This window comes from Drosophila sulfurigaster, chromosome 3 (assembly GCF_023558435.1).
Source record: "Drosophila sulfurigaster albostrigata strain 15112-1811.04 chromosome 3, ASM2355843v2, whole genome shotgun sequence".
Classification (NCBI taxonomy): Eukaryota; Metazoa; Arthropoda; class Insecta; order Diptera; family Drosophilidae; genus Drosophila; species Drosophila sulfurigaster.
In genome coordinates, this window is record NC_084883.1 from 25311061 (window position 1) to 25321398 (window position 10338).

Sequence of the window (10338 nt, forward strand, 5' to 3'; positions counted from 1 at the left end):
TCGCTTGATTTCATGAGGCAAAAGCTTGTTGCTTGGCTGGGGGATCGTATACTTGAACGAATATCTACACATACATAAGTAGAATAAACATAGCGTCTAGACTATGATAAATGGGATTAGAACTGTAGATGCTAGCAACCAGTTAGACTCAACTAACGGACTGTATCTGGTTCTTTTTGGATACAAAAAAAAGTTTCAACTGAATAAGCATTGCCTTAATTGATTACTAACATAAATTGTCAATTTCAATTCAAAAGCTGTCTACTTATTCCAATCGATTATTCAACTCAAAACTTGATTTGATTTCAATCGCTTTGCAAAATGATCAACTGATTAATTTTCACATCAACTCTAGTCGCCTAGTTTGCTGTAGTTTTTTCTGATTTGTTAATCATCACTTCGCATCTATAGTAGATAATTAAAAAGTTCAAAATTTTAATCTCTGGCAAAGATCATTTTATTCTGCTTTATGGTATACTTTTAGGCATGCTAGACACATTGGAATCTTCGCATTTTCTTTATCGTCCCCAGATTTCAACAACATCCTTGATGCCGTAGCCGCGCTGCGAGGTGAATTGAATGGTGGCGCCCTTAGAGCCTGGACCGCCAGCAACCAGCACAGCAGTAGCTCCATTGCTCGACTTCTTGTCGGTAACCTTAATAGCCGTAATTGTCAAAGCATTCAGGTCATTCTGCAAAGGCAAAAGAATGTAATTATATAAACTAAAAGCAAAACGAATTTATAAATATCTAACATCAGACCTTGAAGTTTTTAGAAATAGAATTTATTGTAAAAGGAAATACCTAATTTATTATTCCTATTTTTTAGCTCTAAGATAAACATAAGTAAAGCAAGAAATCTAGATTGGACGACTGTGAAATACTGTGAATCCATGTCATTAATTATACCGAAAAAATACTGAAGTGTATACCGAAGTGTAAATTTGGTATTTTAATATACTGTGAAAATACTTTTACTGTCATGGACTGTGATATAATGTGTCATTAAATATAAAAATACTGAAATATGCCATATTGTATATTTGGTATTTTAATATACTGTAAAAATGATATTTCTTGCAGTATTTGATATCAAAGTGTTCATACGGAAACACGGACAATACTATGTCCTTTCGAATGTTGACGCTGATTAAGAATATATATAATTTAGGAGTGTGAAATTACTTCTTTCTTTTACTTATCCTTTAGGGAGCGGGTTAATCGAGTAAGAAACTCTTTAGCACCAAAAGATCTACTCACGCTTTGCTTGAAGACGTATTTCTTGGTCTGCACCAAGCCAACGAAGAAGGCCTTGGAGACGGTATCCTTTGCCAACTTGTAATCGTTGTCACCGATCTCGCCCCACAGATAATCGTTGCCGGCATAGACCGTGCTTAGCAAGGCACAGCACAGGACAAGGCCCAGCAAGGTAGCAGCGCTGATTGATTTAGCCATTTCTTGAAATATTTTGATGGACAACAGAACTCTTGGAGAACTATAGCTCATCACAGTTTGCGGTTGCCCTTTTATTGCGAAAAGACACCGACTGATAAACCGAAGCACTCGAGTAAGCTTCCAAATGCCACACGTGTTGTTGTTACTTGTTATTTTTGTGATATCAATACTTTTCCTTACACTTTTATTAATTATTTGAGCCAATGTGTTGTGCAATACATTGCCACTTTATCGAAATCGCAATATCTGCCTAAATTCCAAAAGGCACCCCCGCAGTATTGATAACTCGCCATAAAAAAAAGAAACAAGTAAGAATGCTACAGTCGAGTGTGCTTGACTGTGAGATACCCGCTAACCATTTTTGATAAGACCAAAAGAAAGCTTAATAAATATTCCGTAAAATACTAAAATTCTTCGAAGACTATATTTAGTATATTGATATAATACTTAATTTAAAATATACCATAAAGTACTAAGCATACCGAATTGTCATCCAAAGCAGCTGAGACACTATTGCAGCAGACGTTTTTTGCCATAAAAAAACTTGGTACATACATTTCCTGCATTCACAAATTTATAATACCCTTCTACCCTATGGGTAGCGGGTATAACGACAAACATTCCTCTTTTCTATAAATAGTTTACTCAACAATAGTTGTTAAACTTAATTGGGCAAAGAAATGTTATAACACAATATCTCGAAGTTGCTAAAATTAGTTATCACACAGATTACATTTGTTATGATTTAAACACAATAATAGATCTTTGAAGACGTCAATAAAGTGAGTGCAACGTTTTACAATGTCATAATCTTAAAATATCCAGAGAAAAGGAGTATATACCAGAAATTTAAAAGGTTAGGAGAAAAGGAAAAGAAAAAAATACAATAATTTAAGATTAAAATATTTTTAAAGACCTCAATTTAGTATGAAAAAAAAAGAAACAGCGTTATATTTTTAAAATATTCAATGAAGAGGATAATTTACCTGAAATTATAAAGGTTTGAAGAAGAGGAAAGGAATAGATCAAACTGCAAATACATTATATATTTAAATCAATAAAAGCAAAATGGGAAGAAAAATAAAAATTTGTATTTTTATTTGTTTGCAATTTGCAATTATTTATAATTAAAAGTTTCTATTTATTTATACATACAAATAATATAAAAAATCATCAACTATTCATCGATTTAATTAACATAAGTATGAAACTTTTCCGGTGATTAAAAGCGGCTGATAATAATTTTATCTAAAGTAAATAAGATCTTATCTTAAATGCGTCAATAGCCATCAAAATGTTTTTACTTTCCATCATCAAGTGCAAATCAAGTAAGCATGAGGGAACTGGGTGAAAAGTAACTATTTCGTGACATTTTTCAATTGCTATTAAATTAATTAAAATGGCAAAAGGAATAGTTTTGCTTTCAAGGCAACTGCAGTTCTCGCAGTTATGAGGAAACTCCAAGTGTTTATCGGCTGGTTTCAAGCACTAAATGGAATTACCGAATATTATCCCGATGCCCGAACCGGAAGTTTGAAGAGATCGAAGTATCTGAAGTTTTACATTATATTTCACAACCTGCTGACGTTGTCTGGAACATCTTTGCTTTTCAATGATCTACTTGCAAAGAGATCGTCCGCAGTATACGCAGTGCATTCACATTGGATAATATATGCAGCAATGTTCTATACAATTGTTAAGATCTTAGTTGTATTTCTAACACTTCACAGTGTCTTGGGTCAGCAGAATCACATCCGGCGTATCATAAACAGGCTGCAAAAATTGGATTCGACAAATGCTTCCAGAGCAGATCGAATAAAACTTGGAGTATTGCAGTACATAAAACTGTCAGCGCACTTCTTTAACATTATGCTGTACATCAATAAATTTTATTTGCAATGGGATCATTTAACGGCAATCACAGTACTATTCTATTGCTATGGGATTTGGTGCCACACAAAAGTCTGTGCAATGACATTGCTGTTGCTTGAAATTCTTTGGAAGATTCATCATGTTGGCATCGGATTGCAGTCACAACTTGAGATGTTACTCGCTCAAAGAGTTCAAATCCTTCATCTGCGACGCGTCTTCATGCAACATCAGCAATTCATCAATATTTGCAACGAATACTGTGCAAATTTTCCACATTTCTTGGTTTGGTATCCATTGAAAAACATCTGTATCGTAATCCTTGCTGCTTATTATCTACTTCGTGAAAAGTTTGCTAATGAAAGTGCACTCTATATGGATGTAACAACAATCATAATTATATCTGCATATACAATGCATTTGATTGCCGAGATTTACGTTATTAACAGTTTGTGTGAAGCTATCGCTGATTTCATCCCGGATACTATAAGTCTGTTGTGGCAATCAAAGCACCAAGATCATCGAGTGGAACTTGCAGTGAGCTCATGTCTATCGTCATTTAATATGCATCTCTTGATAAGTTTCATTATCACGCATTACAGATTACTCAGATGACTTTGCAACTTAATTGCCAGCACACAAAAATTCAGCCGTATGGCATGGTTACATTGAACCAACGTCTATCGTACTCGATCATGACGGAGATCTTGCTCTACACGATTTGTTTAATCCAAAGTGATTATTTTTATTTCTAACTGAAGTTCTACTGGAAGTTCTACTTTTTATATTTAAATATTAAAAAAATGAGGCAAACTTTTGTAAGCAAATCTAATCGACAATTTCTTATTATAACATTGTTTTTCAAGCCGAATAATCTTCGAAAAAGTTACTTTGTCTAATAAAGTGTTTTATTGTTTTTAATAAAATCCCAAAAAACAATTCGAATTTCAGGAAGGCCAATGCATATATATGTATGTATATCTATAACAAGTAAGAAAGCTACAGTCGAGTATGCTGCGTCTGGTATATTTTGAACCCAATGGTATATTTTGATTGTAGTATTACATCAAAATACTAGAATTTACAAGAATTTGAGGCCCAATCCATAGATATATTTAACAAATAAGAAAGCTACAGTCGAGTGTGCTGGATATGGTATATTTTGCACTAAACGGTATATTTTGAATGTAGTACTATAGTATATTAATTTTGTATACTTTAAGATTAATATCGTACTGTTTTGCATTTATTTAAAATGGGTAGCGGGTCTCTCATAGTCGAGAACCCTTGACTGTAGCTTTCTATTTATTGTGCTATTCTATGGTATGCTTTGAGTGAAGTAGTATACCAATATAATAAATTTACTTTTTCGTATATTCTAGTATTTTCTGGGTATATTAATTTGACATATTTCAATTACAATACAGACTTTGCCCTATAGATATGTTACTTGTTTTAAATCTCAATTAAACGCTACGAATTATATAAGTAAGAATAATTAATGAAACAATTTTCACGGTAGAGAAGTAAGAGAGATCTTGATAACGTGCTTGGCTGTCGCCAAGTTCTTAACTGTAAAGATCTTTCCACATGTTGAAATTTAAAGTTAAGGGGAGAGTGCTGGCAATGACTGACAGTTGTCGTAACATTAAACTAATTGAAATGGTTAACGAAGGGCTTTTGAGTAGGAAATTCCTTCAGTTGCCGTTGTTATGAATAAGCTAAAAGTGATAATTGCTTACTATCAAGCGCTAAATGGGATAATCCAATATTATCCTAATCCGCGAACGGGGCACCTACAGAGATCCAAGTTTCTGAAGATTTATGGAAAAGTTCATAGTTTTATTTCGGTCTTTGGTCTTTCTACGCTATATCTAGATTTCATGTCGGATAATCCAATATTGTTTCCTCAAGTACCTTCAAACTGGATTAGAGCCGGAATCTGGCTATATATTGTTCTACTTTCAATAGTTGTAATCTCGATCATTTACTTGGTGGAATTTCAACAATCTTCAATTCGGCGCATCTACAATAAATTAAAGAGTTTGGATTTAATTAAACCAGCAGCAGCAAGTGATCTGCGATATCTATATACTATTCAGTATATAAGGCTACTTCTATTCCTTACACATTTTATATTTCAACTCTATTTTTATTTTTTGCGTTTGATTGAATCAATTAAGAGACCGAACCATATGCTCTATATATTCTACTACTTTTGGATTGATAATGTGCTCTCTGCAATGTCGATGTTTATGCATTAAATTCTCTGGAAAATCTGTCACTGTAGTGTCGGAATGCAACTTCAACTGAAGCAGTTGCTGGCTACCCATGTTCAGCTTCATAAATTGCGACATCACTTCAAACGACAACAGGATCTTATCAGAGTGTGTAACGAATTTAAAAACACTTTTCGAAACATCCTGCTATGGTATTGTCTGCGAATCCTATGCACCTGTGCTTTAGCGGCATACCTTTTGATTCGTTTATATGAAAATTCACAATATTCGACATTGTTTATCTGGGAATATTTATTGTTTTGTTTTGCCGAATTCTACTTCATCAACAGCTTGGCTGGATTCGTCGCTGATCTAATTCCTGGTATACTTGCGATCTTACATCAGTCGAAACCTCAAGATATTCGCACGGAACGCGCTGTAAGCTTATTATTTCTGTTACTTAAGTTTTTATACCCGCTACCCATAGGGTAAAAGGCCGTCAGGAAATGTATGTAACAGGTAGAAGGAGGCATCTCCGACCCTATAAAGTATATATATTCTTGATCAGCATTAATAGCCGAGATGATCTAGCCATGTCCGTCTGTCCGTCTGTGTGTCTGTCTGTCTGTCCGTATAAACACCTAGATCTCAGGGACTATAAGAGATAGAGCTATAATTTTTTTCGATATCATTTGTTATGTTTGCACGCAGATCAAGTTTGTTTCAAATTTTTTCCACGCCCCCTTCCTCCCCCGCAAATCAAAAAAATCGAACAACAAGCGTAATTTTAAAGCTAGAGAATTTTGGTATACAATAATAACTATAGTAGTTATGAGTCCTGAAAATTTGGCTGCGATCAGATAAAAATTGTAGCAGGTATTAAAGAAATACTTTTGTATGGGCAAAAACGCCTACTTACTGGGGGTTTGCTTAGTTGCTTTATCCGTCTATGGTATATTTTGAATGTGGTACCATATCGATATACCAAAAATATAATCTGACATATTTTTAGTATTTTTGGAGTATTTTCAGTATATTTTGAAAATAATACCGCAATATTTTGCTATTATTCAAAATGGGTAGCGGGCATTTCACAGTCGAGTACACTCGACTGTAGCTTTCCAACTTGTTGTTTTTACTTTTGTCTAAATCTATTTTCATTGCAGATTATTTGGATGAAGCTCCAACTCAGTTGTCAAAGCACAGATATTCAACTCTTTGGTGTAGTTACCCTCAACAAACGTTTAACGTTCATTGTTGCGACAGAGATTGTCCTGAATACGATTTGCATGATACAAAGTGATTATTACTTTTTAAAACAATAAATAAATAATGCAAATAATTTGTTAATATTATAGATATATGCATGTTTTTCTTATATTCAAATGTAAGTTTCAGAAGTAATATATATTTTGGCAAACCGAAAGCGGAGGATTTTTCGTTGAACAGCAATAAGTAATAAAAATATCCTTATCAGTATAAAGTTTACAGTTCTTGTCAACTCTTGACAGTATATGTACCTATTAATAAAATTAATTTGCAAGAAAAAGCGACATACCAGTCGATATATTTATTCAGTTGTCGAAGCTATGAAGAAGTTGAAAGTGCTCCTCGGTTTGTTTGTGGCAATAAATGGGATTGTTCACTATTATCCCGATTCTACCACTGGACGATTAAGGAGATCTCAGTATCTTAGGATTTACAGCATAATTTACAGCCTGCTGATAGCATGTGGTACACCGCTTTTACTTGTGGGTCTTTTATCGGAGACACCAGTAATTGTAAATAACTTACATTCGAATTGGCTAAGATACGGTCACTTTATTGGTGCAATCATCCATATATTAGTTACACTCGCGATCATCTATTGTGCGCAATTTCAACAAACTGCCATTCAGCGCTTTTATCTGAAACTACTAGAGTTGGAGAGGATCGAACCAGCAGCTAAAGATCGGAGATATCTATATAGCTTGCTGTATATTAAACTTTTAATAGTTCTTACTCATTTAATCCTGCACATCTCCCATAACATTTGGAGATTGTGCCAATCAAATTCTTTAATACAAATACTTGACATTTTGTATAGTTTTTTGAGCTATAATCTGGCAGTTGCAAAATCGATGCTTCTATATGGATTTCTATGGAGTATCTGCTACTGCTGTTTCGGAATACAATCGCAACTTAAACAGTTGCTAACCAGACGAGTGAAACTCCAAGAACTTCAGCAGTTGTATAAGCGACAACAGGATCTTATTAACTTGTGCAGCGAATTTTGCCGAATATTCCGACTAGTTATGATGTTCTATCTGATCCAGAAGCTTAGCACGGGCATCTTTTGTGGCTATTTTCTTATTCGCCTTGAAGTTACAAAAGGAAACCCCAGATGGAAGTCACTTGGCATCTTTGGAACGGGTTTTTTTTCCTTCGCCGAGTTTTACATTTTTGGCAATGTGGCGAAAGGTATAGCTGCGTTCATTCCGGATGCTATATTTGTGTTACGGCAATCAGAAAATAAAAGTCAGCGAGTGGAAGGTGTTGTAAGCTAATTCATGATTTTATTTTAAATTTATTATCTAACATATTATTTATCATTTATAGATGAATTTAATCTGCTTGCAACTTAGTTGTCAGAGCACAGAGATTCACGTTTTTGGTGTGTTTACTCTCAACAAACGCTTATGGTTTATTATCATGACAGAGGTTCTTTTGAACACAATTTATTTTATCCAAAACGATTACCACCTTTTCATGTGAACCTAATATAAGAAGATGCTTACAGTGAATTGTCAAATTTAATGGTTTTATATAATAATGCAAAAATCCACAATTATTACTCATCTATCTGTAACTCGCTCTCAATAAATGTAAAACAATGAGGTTATCATAATTATCATTTAACTGTATTAATTGGTAAAACGAAAATATACTGGAATATAGATTTGGTATACTTAGATAACAAGAGTAATCAATAACAAATCAAATGGTCCAAGAAAATGCCTTCTTCATCCTCTTAAAGTTATAATACCCATATATGAGAAGTGGGTATAAAATGGAAAGAACTGACTGGAAAAGGGTAAGTTGGCAATACTAAATACCATTGAAATATTCTTATCTGTTTTAAGTTTTCAGAAACTGTCAACTTTTGACAGTAGGTGGATCCATTAGGCAAATTAATTTGCTAGCAGAAACGCCTTACCAGTTGATGCATTAATTCAGTTGTAGAAATTATGAAGAAGATTAAAGTGTTCCTCGGTATTTTTCCAGCATTAAATGGGATTCTCCACTATTATCCCGATCTTGAAACAGGGCGTTTAAGGAGATCTCAGTATCTTAGGGTTTACAGCATAGTTCACAGCCTTCTGATGGCATGTGGTGTACCGCTTCTATATCTGGCTTTTTTATCGGAGAAACCAGTAATTGGAAAACACTTAACTTCACATTGGCTAATATACGGTCGCTGGATTTGTGTGATTATCCAAGTTGTGGGTTTAATTGCAATTATTTATTGTACGCAATTCCAACAATCTTCAATTCACCACCTTTATGCAAAACTAGAAGAGATGGAGGGGGTTGAACCAGCACCTAACGATCGGAGACATCTATATACTTTGCTGTGTACTAAACTATTTATTGTTGTTAACCATTTAATCATGCATACCATCTATAATATTTGGAAATTGCGCCACTCAAATTCTTCATTGGAATCGCTTGAAATTGTATACGTTTTCTCGACTGACTGCTTGGAAGCAGCAAAATCTTTACTTTTATTTGGATTTCTATGGAGAATTTGCTACTGTGGTTTCGGAATACAATCGCAACTTAAGAAGTTGCTAACCAGACGAGTGAAACTCCGTGAACTTCAGGAGTTGTTTAAGCGACAACAGGATCTTATTAATTTGTGCGGTGAATTTTGCCAAATATTCCGACATGTGATAATGTTCACTCTGGCCCAAATGCTTAGCGTTGGCATCTTTTTTGGATATTTTCTTTTTCGACTTGAAGTTACCAATGGAGTTTCCAGATGGAGGTTTTTCGGCCTCCTTTCAACCAGCATATGTTGCTTCGTTGAGTTTTACATTACTAATAATATGTCCAGAACTTTAGCTGCTTTCATCCCGGAAGCCATATTTGAGTTACGGCAATCAGAAACTAAAAGCCAGCGAGTGGAACGCGCTGTAAGCTACTTTATTACTTAATTTCAATAGCGTTGTCTTACAAATTTCTTTTATCATTTATAGATGAATTTAATTAGCTTGCAACTTAGTTGCCAGAGCACAGAAATTCGGATTTTTGGTGTGTTTACTCTCAACAGACGCTTATGGTTCGCAGTCATGTCAGAGGTCCTCTTGAACATAATTTACATGGTCCAAAACGATTATAATTTTTTCATGTAAACACAAAAAAGATTTAAAATGCAATTCGCAACATGTTTAATTCATTAATTTACGTAAACATTAATGTGCAATAAGTGAATAAGTTGTAAATCTATAAAAAACAAGTAAGAAAGCTACAGTCGAGTGTACTCGACTGTGAGATACCCGCTACCTATTTTGAATAAAAGCAATATATTTTGCGGTATTATTCTCAAAAAATTCCAAATATACTACAAAAATACTAAAATATACTAAACGGTATATTTGGTATATCGATATAGTGCCGCATTCAAAATATACCATAGACGGCACAATAAACCAGATTGTCAGCAACTAAGACCCCTAGTAAGTAGGCGTTTTTGCCCATACAACAATTTTTATCTGATCGCAACCAAATTTGCAGGAATCATAATCACAATAGT

General features: G+C 34.2%; 2 protein-coding genes across 2 annotated transcripts; one reads left to right on the forward strand and one right to left on the reverse strand.

Annotated features, from left to right (window-relative positions):
• Positions 1-433: 433 nt before the first annotated feature.
• Positions 434-1498, reverse strand: LOC133842337 (uncharacterized). The gene is made up of 2 exons (XM_062275387.1): positions 1261-1498; positions 434-692 (listed from the first exon to the last, which is right to left on the reverse strand). The coding sequence occupies exons 1-2, from the start codon at positions 1453-1455 to the stop codon at positions 519-521; spliced, it is 369 nt and encodes a 122-aa protein (XP_062131371.1). The 5' UTR covers positions 1456-1498; the 3' UTR covers positions 434-518.
• A 1282-nt stretch (positions 1499-2780) lies between these two features.
• Positions 2781-4127, forward strand: LOC133844533 (putative gustatory receptor 85a). The gene is made up of 2 exons (XM_062278583.1): positions 2781-3861; positions 3927-4127. The coding sequence occupies exons 1-2, from the start codon at positions 2905-2907 to the stop codon at positions 4077-4079; spliced, it is 1110 nt and encodes a 369-aa protein (XP_062134567.1). The 5' UTR covers positions 2781-2904; the 3' UTR covers positions 4080-4127.
• The last annotated feature ends 6211 nt before the right edge of the window (positions 4128-10338 follow it).

Excerpts from the sequence above, each read along its gene's own strand:
- LOC133844533 (XM_062278583.1), top strand. The coding sequence starts at position 2,905 with ATGAGGAAACTCCAAGTGTTTATCGGCTGGTTTCAAGCACTAAATGGA. Across the intron at positions 3,862-3,926 it reads ATCATCGAGTGGAACTTGCA|ATTACTCAGATGACTTTGCA; the intron begins GTGAGCTCATGT and ends CACGCATTACAG.
- LOC133842337 (XM_062275387.1), bottom strand. The coding sequence starts at position 1,455 with ATGGCTAAATCAATCAGCGCTGCTACCTTGCTGGGCCTTGTCCTGTGC. Across the intron at positions 693-1,260 it reads AATACGTCTTCAAGCAAAGC|AATGACCTGAATGCTTTGAC; the intron begins GTGAGTAGATCT and ends TTGCCTTTGCAG.